The sequence below is a fragment of the Mobula birostris genome, chromosome 14 (assembly GCF_030028105.1).
Source record: "Mobula birostris isolate sMobBir1 chromosome 14, sMobBir1.hap1, whole genome shotgun sequence".
In the NCBI taxonomy this organism is placed as follows: Eukaryota; Metazoa; Chordata; class Chondrichthyes; order Myliobatiformes; family Myliobatidae; genus Mobula; species Mobula birostris.
Window position 1 is genome coordinate 54,307,295 of NC_092383.1, and position 15,849 is coordinate 54,323,143.

The 15,849-nt window shown below is 41.2% G+C and overlaps 1 protein-coding gene across 1 annotated transcript in view; it reads right to left on the bottom strand.

Moving 5' to 3' along the window:
* Positions 1 to 15,849, bottom strand: part of LOC140209913 (NADH-cytochrome b5 reductase 1-like) — a 42,566-nt gene that overhangs the window by 2,818 nt on the left and 23,899 nt on the right. Inside the window, exons 7-8 of the mRNA XM_072278575.1 lie at positions 15,365 to 15,450; positions 5,988 to 6,087 (exon numbers count right to left, since the gene is read on the bottom strand). Coding sequence (XP_072134676.1) covers positions 5,988 to 6,087; positions 15,365 to 15,450 — 186 coding nt within the window. The remainder of the gene's footprint in view (positions 1 to 5,987; positions 6,088 to 15,364; positions 15,451 to 15,849) is intronic.

Genomic DNA, 15,849 nt, shown 5'->3' on the forward strand with positions numbered 1-15,849 from the left:
TAAAAACAGCACCACACAACAACAATTACATCAGGTCTGAGAGGGTACATCATTGCGGTTGAAGGACCTGGAAGCCAATGGGATGAGGAGGCATTATGCTGGATGACTTTTTTAAAAATATGTTTCTTCCAGTGTTGTCTGCCTCATTAACATGGGTTTTTGTTGTAGGATTTTTTCTTTTTTCTCTATAAACCAACATGATTTCTTGTTCTGTTATGAATGCACACTGCCCTAGCCCTTTAATAAGCCCATCACATATTTTCACCATGTCATCTATGAGCAACTTTTCTACTGTGTTAGTAATATCTTCATCTGCACTATTACCATCATGATCATCTTGATTCAGAACCATTTCACCATTGGCTACTGAATGAACAACTGGCCTAGCTTTTGCCTCCGCCCTTCTTAAAGAGGAGAGTGACAGTTGCAATTTTCCCTCTTAACCCCGTTCTCCTGCCTCAACTCCATAACCTTTGATGCACTAATTAATCAAGAACCTATCAACCTTTGGCTTAAATATACCCAATGACTAAATTAAATAGCCCTAGCTAAATAAATTTTCCCTCATGTTCTAAACGCATCTACCTCAATTCTGAGGCTGTACTGCTGGACCTAGACTTCTCCAGTATAGGAGACATCCTCTCCACATCCACCTCATCCAGACCTTTCAATATTTGATAGATTGCAATGAGATCCCCCCCCCCCCATTCTTCTAAACTCCTGTGACTATAGGCCTAGAGACGTCAAACAGTCCTTGTATGTGTTAATCCTTTCGTTCCTGGAATCATTCTCATGAACCTCTATGCTATGACTACTGATGATGCATGAAGTCCCCATCATTCATTTTGAAAAGCTGGACAGGACAGTTAGCTCCTTCATTAAGAAGTGGATGGGCCCACCAAGATTGCCAAGTATCATCTACCTGTATGGCAAAGGAGCTCTGGAATTGCCTGTCACGGGGCTGACTGAAGAGTTCAAGTGTGCCAAGGTGAGGCTTGAGATGACTCTCTCGGAATCTCGTGACAGTGTTGTCCAGGATATTGCACCCAGCACCCCAACAGGGAGAAAGTGGTGTCCAGCAGAGTCAGTAAAACAGGCAAAAGCAGCACTCAGGTTTGTAAACATGTTGGGTCAGGTGCAATCTGGAAGAGAGGGCCTTGGCAGAGGCTCAAATTAGGCCTACTTGGCAAAAGGTGACAACATGAAAGCAAAAGGTGAACTATGGTGGTGGAAGTAGTACAGCGACAGGAGAAGCAGATGAAGTATGCAAGAGCAGTGTCTCAGGCAAAACAGGGACAGTGGACGAGGTGGGAAAACATTGAGAAAGGAAAATTCGGCTGTAAAGACTTGTGGGAAAAGGAAGGAAGAAAGATTAGCTGTTTATAATGTTCTCCCAACTTCCAAAAATCTGAACCAGTGACTTGGTAAACACCCAGCTTGTCCATTCTGGAAGTACAGCAAATCTCAAGCACATCCTCAAATATTACACCTTCAGTTCCTATATTCATCACCTATTTTGATTCTGGCCCCGTTACATTTTAACTCATCCCACTAACTACAATTCGGCCCTATCATCTACCTGTCCTATCCCACAGACCTCATTACACACTGCATCTAGTCATGCACCAACTGCCCCACCCTCAGCCCCATCACTCTAGTTCCTACCCCCTGCCAAGTTAGCTTAAACCCTCCCCCACAGCTCTAGCAAACCTGCTGATAAGTATATTGGTCCCATTCCCTTGGGTTCAGGTGTAACCCATCCTTTTTGGACAGGTCATACCTTTCCCAGAAATAATCCACAAATCAGAAACTCTGCCCTGGCACTAATTCCTCAGCCACGTATTCATGTGACAAATTATCATATTGTTACTCTCACTGGCACATGACAAAGGCAGCAATCCAGCGATTACTACCATGGAAGTCCTGCTTTTCAGCTTGCTGCCTAACACCTCACATTTTTTCTTCAGGACCCTCTCTTTTTCCTACCCATGTCATTGGTGCCAACACGTACCATGACTTCTGGCTTTTCACCCTCCCACTTAAGAATGCCGTTGAGCCGATCCAAGGCATCCCTGATCCTGGCACCTAGGAGGCAACATGCATCTGGGTGTCTCTTTCACATCCACAAAATCTGCTTTCTGCTCCTCTAATCATGGAATCCCCTATCACTGCTGCACTCCCCTCTCCCCCTTCCCTCTGAGCCACAGAGGGAGAGACCTGGGCACTGCGACTTCCCCTGAAAGGTCACTCCTCCAACAGTATTCAAAGTGGTATATTTATTATCAAGAGAAACAGCCATAGGAGTACTCTATATTGGCTGCCTATTCCCTTTCTTGCTTCTAACAATCACACAGGTCCTGCTTCCTGCAAGTTAGGGGTGACTACTTCCCTGTAGCTCCTATCACTTCCTCATTCTCCCGTATGAGCCAAAGATCATTGAGCTGCAGCTCTAGTTCCTTTAACACCGTCTCCAAGGAGCTGCAGCTCAGTGCAGTTTGTGGAGAAGTAGTTATCAGGGAGACTGGAGGTCTCCAAGTTCCCACATCTCACACAAGGAACAACTACTACCTCCAGATCCATTCTCAGCACACTAGCTACATACTAACAGAAAAAGCTTATTCAAAACTTACTTAGTACCTCCACCTTTGCTTGCTCAAGCCTCTTCAGCTAAAGCTGGAACCGTTATGATAGATCTTTCTTTGTTAGTTTTGAGTAGCACATTCACGCCAATGTCGACGAATCACTATTGAGATCTTCGTTTTTCACTCTGGGCAGTGTTTTGCTACTTTTCATTAACTTTTGTTCATTACTTTCACCATTGAACTTTAATAGTTTGCCCTTCTGTTTTTTCAAGTCATTGATGGTGGTCGTCCCAACACCAAACTACTGTCAAATGCTTCAAACTTCGACCGCTGTCAAGTTTGTCTAACAACTTGACTTTGTTTTATGGATAAACATACACCACTCTGCAAAACTCTTAGGCACATGTATCGCTATGGTGCCAAAGACTTTTGCAGAGTACTGCTGCCGCAAAAAAAAACACATTTCATGACATACAGTGGCATGCAAAAGTTTGGGCACCCCGGTCAAAATTTCTGTTACTGAGTAAAAGATGACCCGATTTCCAAAAGGCATAAAGTTAAAGATGACACATTTCTTTAATATTTTAAGCAAGATTACTTTTTTTATTTCCATCTTTTACAGTTTCAATAACAAAAAAGGAAAAGGGCCTGAAGCAAAAGTTTGGGCACCCTGCATGGTCAGCACTTAGTAACACCCCCTTTGGCAAGTATCACAGCTTGTAAGCACTTTCTGTAGCCAGCTAAGTCTTTCAATTCTTGTTTGGGGATTTTAGCCCACTCTTCCTCGCAAAAGGTTTCTAGTTCTGTGAGATGCTTGGGCCGTCTTGCATGCACTGCTCTTTTGAGGTCTATCCACAGATTCTCAATGATGTTTAGGTCGGGGGACTGAGGGCCATGGCAAAACCTTCAGCTTGCGCCTCTTGAGGTAGTCCATTGTGGATTTTGAGGTGTGTTTAGGATCATTATCCTGTTGTAGAAGCCATCCTCTTTTCACCTTCGGCTTTTTTACAGACGGTGTGATGTTTGCTTCCAGAATTTGCTGGTATTTAATTGAATTCATTCTTCCCTCTACCAGTGAAATGTTCCCTGTGCCACTGGCTGCAACACAAGCCCAAAGCATGATCGATCCACCCCCGTGCTTAACAGTTGGAGAGGTGTTCTTTTCATGAAATTCTGCACCCTTTTTTCTCCAAACATACCTTTGCTCAATGAGGCCAAACAGTTCTATTTTAACTTCATCAGTCCACAGGACTTGTTTCCAAAATGCATCGGGCTTGTTTAGATGTTCCTTTGCAAGCTTATGACACTGAAGTTTGTGGTGAGGGTGCAGGAAAGGTTTTCTTCTGATGACTCTTCCATGAAGGTCATATTTGTGCAGGTGTCACTGCACAGTAGAACAGTGCACCACCACTCCAGAGTCTGCTACATCTTCCTGAAGGTCCTTTGCAGTCAAACGGGGGTTTTGATTTGCCTTTCTAGCAATCCTACGAGCAGTTCTCTCGGAAAGTTTTCTTGGTCTTTCAGACCTCAACTTGACCTCCACCGTTCCTGTTAACTGCCATTTCTTAATTACATTACAAACTGAGGAAACGGCTACCTGAAAACACTTTACTATCTTTTTATACCCTTCTCCTGCTTTGTGGGCATCATTTATTTTAATTTTCAGAGTGCTAGGCAGCTGCTTAGAGGAGCCCATGGCTGCTGATTGTTGGGACAAGGTTTGAGGAGTCAGGGTATTTATAAAGCTTTGAAATTTGCATCACCTGGCCTTTCCTAACAATGATTGTGAACAAGCCATAGCCCTAACAAGCTAATTAAGGTCTAAGAACTTGGTAAAAGTTATCTGAGAGCTCAAATCTCTTGGGGTGCCCAAACTCTTGTATGGTGCTCCTTTCTTTTTCCCCACTCTAAAATTGTACAAAACAAAAATAGTACACTAATCTTGCTTAAAATGGTGAAAAGAATGTTTCACCTTTAACTTTATGACTTTTGGAGATCAGTTCATCTTCTACTCACTTAACTATTCACAGTAACAGAAATTTTGACCGGGGCACCCAAACTTTTGCATGCCACTGTACATGTGATGATAAACCTGATCTTGTTATGAGTCTCTTGTGGACTGAGAGTGGGAAGGGGACAGGGAGAGGGGAGTGAGTGGGAAGCAGAGAGGCATTCTGTAGTGATCAATAAACCAATTGTTTGGAATCAAATTACCTTGCCTGGTGTCTCAGGAATGGGTGCCTATGCACCCCTGCCACTTGTCCCACACTCCTCTCATGGTGCTCCACCCTCAACATTCCCAACATCCTTCGCTCTCACCAGATTTTACGCTCCATGTTGATAAAGCCTTAGGCACCCTAGCTTTATATACGTACCCAAGACTTTTGCACTGTACTGTAAATCCTTGCATTCTTTTAACTATTACCCATAAGGGTAACTGTAAAGTTAAGCAGTCAACCAAAGAAATGACTCACAGTGGTCCCTAGCTCTAAACTGCCAAGAACAGACTACAAATACGTAACTAAATTCTTCACTGTCACCATATCCCCACCCACATGACTCATTACCATAATAAATACACAACACAATACAGATAAAAAACAGATGCATGACTCCTGCACACGGTAATCATTGTGCGTAATGCACGAAGGTCTTGCTGTGATGACTGCTGAAAACAAATTGGTGCCAACAGGACCCCACTCAGGTTATGTGAGGTCACTTCTCAGAAGTGGCCCTGGTGTGCAGACACCTGGGAACCTTCGCAGCATCTTATGGAATCTCCCATTTGTGATGTAATAGATTGCACATTAAAATTTTGGCGATTCTAGTAGGTAGAGAAATCATTGTACAGGACCCTAAGACATTGGAGCAGAATTAGGCCATTTGGCCAATTGCGTCTACTCCGCCATTCCATCAGTGGATTTATTATTCCTCTCAACCCCTTTCTTCTGCCTTCTCCCAGTAACCTTTGACACCCTTACTAATCAAGAACATAAATGTCCACTTTAAATATACACAATGATTTGGCCTCCACAGCCATCTATGGCAGTGAATTCCACAGATTCACCACCTTCTGGCTAAAGAAATTCCTCATCTCTGTTCTAAAATAGTCGCTGCATTCTGAGGCTGTGCCATCTGGTCCTAGACTCCTCCACTATAGGAAACACCCTCTCCAACGTCCAATCTGTCTAGGCTTTTCATTATTCAATAGGATTCAACGAGATTTCTCCCTCATTCTTCTAAACTTCAGCAAGTACAGGTCCACAGCCATCAAAATGCTTTATTTAATATTTATATATTTACCATATATGGTGGGATAGATACAAACCTGAAGAAACTACTTTAAACTAATATTGAAAGGAAATTAATGATGGGTGTTTATAAATTATATTAAAAGTTAACTACCTTCAGGAGCCTTATCCACAGTATACCACAGCCTAAAGCGATCTGGATACAGAGCTTGAAGTTCCTCCAAATCATCACGTAGCAGAATGTCTTTTTCAGTCTGATAAGAGAAAATAGAATTTAAGTGCAATTTGTAGCTGCTAGGAGAGACAAGCTGGAGTGTTTATCCCTAAGGAACAAAATAGCCTGAAGTTCTGTCTAGACTATTTTATTTTTAGAGCACTGTGAACTGCAAACCTTTTTAAGTAACAATGATCTATTCTTTCAACTGTTGCCACAGTTAGTATCATCACAGAGTGGAATGTAGAAAACTCAAAGACTGAAGATGACAATTCGCCCCTCCCCACCTCCAACCCCACGGGAGGCCATTCAGCCCACTTTATTCATACCTGCTGGGGAGAAACAAGAATCGCCTACTTTCTAATTATTCGTCTATATTCTGCAATTTTTGTTTGGTCCATATTCAGCATTTTTAAAAAAATGACTTTTGCCTCTATCACCTTTTAATGCAGGAAGTTCAATTCCTCCACAATTCAAGTTTAAAAAATAATTTTCAATTACTTTAATCTCATTTTTTTCAAATAACTTTCCATTTGTGTCACAATAGTGTGAACAAAAAAAAAATCCAAACTCAGTTTTACGCACTTCAATGATGTCACTTTACAGTTGCCATTATTCAAACAATCCCAACCTAGCAATCTTCCCTTAAAGGAATATTTCCTAGCTCTGACAATATCCATGTACATCTCATTTTCCCCAAGCTGATGACCAGCGATTATAAAGCAGTTCTCTAGCTGTGGCTTAACAAAGTTTCTTTTTATATAATTAAATTATTATCAATCTACTCTACAATGCCCTGGCCTAATTTTAATTTACACTTTAATAAGCAAATTTGGTATAGTTTTGAGATTGCATTCTTGCAAGTAGTATGCTCACCTGGCCAATCCATTCATAACATCATGCAGCTTTGGAATTTAAACATACCTTCTATTTCAAGACTAAATCGCTACTGTATAACCACAAGTGCTCTTCACTTCGCATCTCTCATCAAGCCTATGCCACCACCACTCTCACTTCCTGACTTACATTAGCTCCTGACCTTTGAATTAAACAAACATAAAACCTGCTTCCAAGTCTTCTATGTTCTTGCTGTTCTTTATGTGTAACATGCCCAATTTCTAGAAACTCCATTTCTGATTTTAGCCTCTGGTACATTGACTTCCTTTGGCCCATCAATGCCTGTCAATAGGCACATTTAATGTCAGAAAAATGTATACAATATACATCCTGAAATTATTCTTCTTTGCAAACATCCATGAAAAGAGGAGTTCCCCAAAGAATGAATGACAGTTAAATGTTAGAATCCTAAAGCCCTCCCCAGCTCCCTCCTCCCACACATAAGCAGCAGCAAGGCAATGACCCCTCCCCACCCCCCCAGCAAAAAAGCATCGGTGTCCTCCACCAAGCACTCAAACGTGCAGCAGCATCAATAAAGACACAGACTTGCAGTACCCTAAAGACTAATTGTTTACCCGGTATTTGACATACCACAGGCGTTCTCTCTCTCTCTCAAGGTTTTACAGCGAGAGGGGAAACAGAACAAAACAACTCACAGATTTATGATTTTTCCGAGCTCTGTGCCTCTGGGCACACAGCCAGCAAGCCCATTGCTTCTGATCTTCTTTGTTCTCCCACAACACACCAACCATGAACCAGCCCGTCTCCAGAGCCATGACAATCCAGCACCCTGAAGGTGCGCCAGTCTTCTAGGCTGCGTCCTTTGGGATATTGAAAAGCAGCTGGTCATGGGGCCCTGAAAGCAGGTCCCATTCCCACAAAGAACTGAAGTCAGAGTGTAACTCTAGGTCAGGGTCTTCAAAAGAACCTTGAAAGGGTTCCTGAAGTTTCGTCAAATTCTCAATGGTCCCAAAAACCAGTAAATGGAGGTCTGCTCTAATCTAAACAAGCTTTTGATGATATATTGTATTATAGATGTTGCAATTGCTTCCAGTTTCTATTTGTGTTGAAAAACCTCATGACACTTCATGTCATGTCTAGAATGGAATTAAGTTTTTGCTGAAAAGTCGACTGGTCGTGAGGAAAATTTAAATAGCTCTAAGTAGGCAACTTAGTGTTTCTTTAAATACCCATTCTGTTCTAATTTTACTAAGAGATGGAAAGTCAATTTTCCTGAAGTGGATCAAGGTTAAAATAAGCGGCTCTGAATAGATTCCACGACATGAGAACAATTAGCAAAAAATGTTATCATTTGTTATTTCCCACCATCCTATCCAACTATAAGAATCAAAAATAAAGCTTTTAACTGGTCAATTCTGCTTAGGCAGGAATTAGCCAAAGTTTAAATTATACTCCAATAAGCAAATTTAGCACAGTTTTGAGATTGTCCTCTTGCAAAAAGCTGTAAGTTTAAGTACTATTCAAGGATTTAAATGCTTAATCCAGACTAGAGGTAGGATGCAGTACTGAAGATGCCATTTTTCTAAAGGGACATTACACAGAATACTTGTTTTCCTTCAGGAACAAATTTTTCCAAATCACAGTATTCAGAATCAGAATCAGGTATATTATCACCTGCATGTGTTGTGAAATTTGTTAACTTGGCAGCAGCAAATCAATGCAATATGACAATATAGAAAAAAAATTAAAATAAATCAATTACAGCAAGTGTGTGTGTGTGTATATATATATATATATATATATAAAATTCAAGTAACACAAAAGTAAATTATTGCCACTTGGAATGTAAGAACCCTATATCCAGCAGGAAGATTGGACAGTGTGATAAATGAAATAGAAAGACTAAAAATTAACATCATGGGAATTAGAGAAGTTCATTGGATAGGTGCTGGAACATGTCAGAATAGAAATAAAACACTAATTTATTCTTGCGCAACATCCCATACTAATGGAGTAGGCATTCTTATGGATGAAAAAATGGCAAGAAGTGTTTCAGGACTTTGGTTTGTCGTGTTTTCTGTGATATCACTCCGGAGAAACATTGTATCATTTCTTAATGCATGTATGCATTTCTAAATGACAATAAAAGACGACTGAGTGTTCTCATAATCTAATCAGAAAGAGTGCTCCTTGTTAGATTCAGAGGACAACCATTTGATTTAGCAATTACACAGGTATATGCACCAAAAACAGATGGAACAAATGAGGATATAGATAAATTCTATGAAGAGCTTGAACAAGCAAAGAATGGATGCAAATCTCAAGATATTATTATCGTCATGGGAGATCTAAATGCTAAGGTAGGACAAGGTGCTGATGGAAATACCATAGGAAAATTTGGACTAGGGGAAAGAAATGAAAGAGGTGAGAAATGGGTAGAATGGTGCAAGATGAATAATCAGGTCATTATGAATACCTGCTTTAAAAACCATCCAAGACGCTTGTGGACCTGGAAAAGTCCAGGTGATAACACTAGAAATCAAATTGACTTTATTACTATAAACCAAAGATTGAGAAACTGTGACTCAATGCAAAACATATCCAGGTGCAGACTGTAATAGTGACCATAACCCAGTAATATGTCACGTAAAAGTAAAACCTAAAAAACTAAAGCAGCGAAAACCTGAACAATCCCTTGACTACTCGCAATTAATTAAAGAAGAAAACATAAGACAAAAATTTACAATTGAAGCAAGGAATAGATTTCAAAGTCTAGAAATAGAATCTGTTGAAGATGATAGCAATAATGTAGAAATGAAGTTTAACTATCTGAAGGATGCCTTGGTAGAATCAGCAAAGTCAGTGATTCCTAAAAAAGAAAAAAGCACAAAGAATAAATGGATGACAGATGAAATCAAAAATCTAATGGAAGAAAGGAGACTGAAGAAAGCAAATCCTTAGATAAAAAAGTTAAAAGCTTATGTCAAAAAGCCAAAGAAGAATGGTTAAACCAGGAATGTGAGCAACTGGAAAGAAACCCTATTATTGATCTAAAAAGGTTACATCAACAAATCAAGAATATCACTGGTAAAAAAAGCCCCTCTGTTCTTCAGGTGGATGTTTGAAAGCAAAGGACGGTACCAGTATCTTGGAAAAAGATGTGAGTATGAACAGATGGACTGAGTATATTCAGGAATTGTTTGAAGACGATCGAGGTGAAAAACCAGAAATTAACATTGAAGGTCCAAGTATTTTAAAATCTGAAGTTCGTAATTCAATAAATAAGATGAAGAAAGGAAAAACAGCAGGTCCTGATGAATTAGTAATAGAACAAATTATCACCCTTGAAGATTATGGAATTGAAAAACTTACTGATTTAATCAATGACAATTATGAGACTGGAATAATACCAGAAGAAATAAAAAAAATCAGTATTTATCACTCTTCCTAAGAAACCTGGAGCAAAAGAATGTGAATTACATAGGACCGTAAGTTTAATGAGTCATATCACTAAGATAATTTTGCTGACAAGAACTAAAAAGTAAGATACAAGCTGAAATAGGTAAAGAACAATGTGGTTTTGTGAAAGACAAAGGTACAAGAAATGCAATATTGATGTTAAGGATACTATCAGAACAAACTACTCAAGTGCAAAAAGATTTGTTTGTTTTGTCGACTACACAAAAGCATTTGATAAAGTGAAGCACAATAACTCATTTGAAATATTACAGGAAACTCTAGATCTAGATTTGAAAGACCTCCGCCGAGTCAGAAATCCGTACCAGGAATAAACTGCCGCTGTAAGAATAAATGGAGAAGTGGGTCAGTTTACGAAAATCGAGAGGCGTTAGACAAGGGTGTGTTTTCTCCCCTAATTTGTTTAATGTGTACAGTGAAACAATATTACAAAAAATAAGAGACATCTTGGGAATCAAAGTTGGCGGTGAAAACATCAATAATTTCAGATATGCGGATGACACTGTGTTAACTGCAAGTATAGAGGAAGAACTACAAAACTTAATTGATACAGTTGTTGAAGAAAGTGCAAAAATGGGTCTACCTATCATTTGCAAAAAGACAGAAAGTATGGTGATATCCAAAAAGGAGAATCCTATCTGCGGGCTGAAAATAAACAGGGAAGACATAAAACGAGTACAGAACTTTTGCTACTTAGGAAGCTGGGTGACATCAGATGGCAGGTGCGACATGGGCATTAAAAGAAGAATGCACCTTTTCAAGAATGGAGAGTATACTGACCAACACTAAGCTAGGCATGACATCCTGCCTCAGAGTACTGAAATATTATGTTTATCCAGTTACGTCATATGGATCAGAATGTTGGACAATATCTAGTAACATGAGGGAACGAATTGAAGCAACAGAGATGTGGTTTTTGAAGAGGATGCAAAGAATATCATGGTCGAAATGAATATCTAACGAGGATGTCATGAACAGAGCAAGCACAAAAAGAGAAATAATGTATGAGATCATGAAAAGGCAACGTAACTTCATTGGACGTGTAATTAGGAAAGAGAAGTTAGAATGCTTAGTAATTATGGGAAAGATTGAAGGGAAGAAAGCAAAAGGAAGCCAAAGACAAATGATGATGGAGACAGTAGCCAGAGAACTGGAAATGAATACCAATCAATTGATCCACTTGCACCCGAAACAGGAGTGTGTGGGCCATGGCTGTCAAAGCTCAAACTGAGCATGATGAGTCGACGTTTCAGGCCGGAACCCTTCATCAGGGCTGAAGAAATAAGGAGAGGGAAGTTTTTGAAGAATGCTTGTAGTTTCAGTTGAAAAAGCAGTAACTTGAAAGACAAGGGTGGGGGAGGGGAAGCAGGGACGTCATAGGCAGGAAAGCAATGGGTAGCAGGAGGAGGCGGAACCATGAGGGAGGTAATAGGCAGCTGGGGGAGGGGGCAGAGTGAAACAGGGATAGAGAAAGGGAGGGGGATGGAATTACCGGAAGTTGGAGAATTCTATGTTCATACCAAGGGGCTGGACATTACCTAGATGGTATATGAGGTGTTCCTCCTCCAACCTGAGTTTAGCCTCATCATGGCAGTAGAGGAGGCCATGTATGGACATATCTGAATGGGAATAGGAAGCAGAGTTGAAGAAGGGGGTGGCTATCGGGAGATCCTGTCTGTTGTGGCGGACAGAGTGGAGGTGCTCGATGAAGCGGTCCCCAAATCTGCATCGGGTTTCACCGATGTAGAGGAGGCCGCACCGGGAGCACTGAATGCAATAGATGACCCCAACAGACTCACAAGTGAAATGTTGCCTCACCTGGAAGGACTGTCTGGGGCCCTGAACGGTGGCAAGAGAGGAGGTGTAGGGACAGGTGTAGCACTTACGCTTACAGGGATAAGTGCCGGGTGGGAGATCCGTAGGGATGGACGTGCGGATAAGGGAATCGCGGAGGGACCGATCCCTGTGGAAAGCGGAGAGGGAAAGATGTGCTTAGTGGTGGGGTCCTGCCATTGTTTTCCTGCCTATGACGTCCCTGCTTCCCCTCCCCCACCCCTTTGTCTTTCAAATTACTAGTTTTCAACTGAAACTACAAGCATTCTTCAAATGCTTCCCCCTCTTTATTTCTTCAGTCCTGACGGAGGGTTCCAGCCCGAAACATCGACTCATCGTTTCCACTGATGCTGCCTGACCTGCTGAGTTCCTCCAGCGTGCTGTGAGTATTGCTTTGATCCCAGCATCTGCGGATTATTTTGTGTCAAACTGGGCATGGCACCTGATGATGATGATATTTATGTATATTGGGAAAAATTTAAAAAGTGCAAAAACAAAAGTAACATTAAAAAAGCAAGGTAGTGTTCATGTATTCAATGTCCATTTAGAAATCGGATAACAAAGGGGAAGAAGCTGTTCCTGAATTGCTGAGAGTGTGCCTTTAAGCTTCTGTTCCTCCTTCCTGATGGTAACAATGAGAAGAGGGCATATCCTGGGTGATGGGGGTTCTTAATAATGGATGACACCTTTCTGAGGCACTGCTCCCTGAAGACGTCTTAGGTACTACAGAGGCTAGTATCGAAGATGGAGCTAATTTTACTACTTTGCTGCTTCTTTGGGTCTGTGCGGTAGCCCTCCCTCCCCCCCATACCAGACAGTGATACAGCCTGTCAGAATGCTCTCCACAGTACATCTCCAGAAGTTCTTGAGTGTTTGAGGTGACAAACCAAATTTCTTCAAGCCCCTAATGAAATACAGATGCTGTCTTGCCTTATTAATAGCTACATAAATATGCTAGGATCAGGTTAGATCCTCAGAGATCATGACACCCAGAAACATGAAACTGCTCACTCCACTTCTGATCCCTCTATGAGGATTGGCTCATCTTACTCTTCCTGAAGTCCACAATCAGCTGTTTCGTCTTACTAACATTAAGTTCGAGTTGTTGCTGCGGCACCACTCCACTAGCTAGTATCTTTCTCCTGTATGCCCTATCACCTCCATCTGAGATTCTACCAACAATGGCTGTATCATCAGAAAATTTATAGATGGTATTTGAGCTATACCTAGCCACACAGCCAGGGTATAGCAAGAGTAGAGCAGTGGGCTAAGCACACACCCCTGAGGTGCGCCAGTGTTAGTCATCATCAAGGAGGAGATATTATCACCAATCTGCACAGAATGTGGTCTTCTAGTTAGGAAATTGAGGATCCAATTGCAGGGGGAGGTACAGAGACCCAGGTTCTGTAACTTATCGATCTGGATTGCGGGAATGATGGCCTTAAGCGCTGAGCTATAGTCAACAAATAGCATCCTGGCATAGGCGTTTGTATTGTCCAGGTTATCCAAGGCCGTGTGAAGAGTCATTGAGACTGCATCCGCCGTAGACCTATAGTGGCAATAGGCAAATTGCAGTGGGTCCATCCCCTTGCTGAGGCAGGACTTCATTCTAGCCATGACCAGCCTCTCAAAACATTTCATCACCGTAGGCATGAGTGGTACTGGGTAATAGTCATTAAGGCAGGTCACACTACTCTTCTTAGGCACTGGTATAATTGCTGCCTTTCTGAAGCAGTTGGGAACTTCCGACCATAGCAATGAGAGGCTGAAAATATTCTTGAATACTCACGCCAGTTGTTAGGCACAAGTTTTCGGAGCCTTACCAGGTACTCCTTCGGGGCTGCCACCTTGCAAGGGTTTACCCTCCTTAAGACAGCCTAACATCGGACCCCGAAACAGAGATCACAGGTTTACCGGGTCTAGCAGGGGTCTTCACAGCTGTAGTTATATTCTCCCTTACAAAACTGGAATAGAAGGCGTTGAGCTCATCTGGTAGTGAAGCATCGTTGTCATTCATGCTATTGGGTTTTGTTTTGTAGTAAGCAACGTCCTGCCAGAGTTGTAATGCATCTGATATCACCTCCAACCTCACTCGGAATTGTCACTTTTCTCTTAGAAAAGCCCGCAGGTCATACCTGGCCTTCTTGTACAGATCTGGATCACCAGGCTCAAACGACACAGATCTAGCCATTAGATGATGTACCAACTGGGTCATCCACAGCGTTTGGTACAGTACATTTTCGTAGGCACACTCATCCACAGTGTTTGGTACAGTACATTTTCGTAGGCACACTCATCCACAGCGTTTGGTACAGTAAGTTTTTGTAGGCACACATTCATCCACACAGGTTTTAATGAAGTTGGTAACAACTACACCCTACTCATTCAGATTCAAAGATGAATCCTTGAATATAGTCCAGACCACCGATCCAAAGTGCTCCTGTGCTTCCCTTGTCCGTACCTTCTCGGTCCTCACTAATGGTGCTATAGTCTTCAGTCTCTGCCTATGCTCAGGGAGTAGTACAGCCAAGTAGTCAGACTTTCTGAAGTGAGGGTGTGGACTGGTACGGTAGGCATTCTTGATGATGGTTTAACAGTGGTCCAGTGTGTTTCCTCTGGTACTACAAGTGATATGTTGATGGTAATTATTTAGTGATTTCTTTCAGACTGGCCTGGTTAAAATCACCAAAATGATGGTGAAGGCATCAGTGTGTCCTGTTTTGTGCATGTTGATCCCATTGCTCAGATAATCTAAAGTCTGTCTGACTTTGGCCTGAGGTGGAATGCATACCAATACCAAAATGACTGCAGAAATCTCCTGCGACAGGTAAAATGGACAGCACTTAATTGTGAGATATTCCAGGTCTGGTGTGCAGAACTGGGGCGCTCTTACATTTGCACACCAAGAGGACTAGTTGAAAAGTAAACAAATATTTCCAGAATCCAGGTCAATATTTATCCCTCAACAGTGATCAAAATAAATTATCTTGTCTCCTGTTGCTGCTTGTAGAATTTTGCATAAGATGACAGCTACACTGGCACTTCTAAGCTTTAGTATCTCAGCTGTAAAAAGTTCCCTACTTTCCCTGATCAGTGCTTTAGCACTTAAAAAAAGCATGAATACATTGAACATATTTTAGACTACATACTTGATTTGCAAAGAGCAAGTAGCACATAGTTGGGTCTTCACGATCCTTCATGATAGCACGTATTAACTGCAGCATTGGAGTAATACCTATAGAATAAATGCAGTAAGTTAGTAAAGATTATCCAAATAAAAGTCTGTTGCCTAAATTGTGTAGTTGACAGTTGTTGCCAAACTGAGCAATGTCAATTCTATACTGTTTGAATTTATTTGTGAATTTAAATTACACTTAACGTTTAAAAATTTGGCTTGCTTTTTCCTTCTCAAGCAAAGGAACCCTGCCTGAAAACCCTCTATGGTCATTAGTACTTGCACTTTCATATAGCCAAGGACTTTTGTGCTTAGTTATCGCTAACGGCTGTGAAGTTACTCGTTTTCAACTCCTCCAATAAAACTTTCAAGGTAAAGCTTGCAACTTCTTTCCCTATCTAGAGATGCATGCAAAAAGTAAATGTACTCTTTACCCATATTTCAAAATAATACACTCAA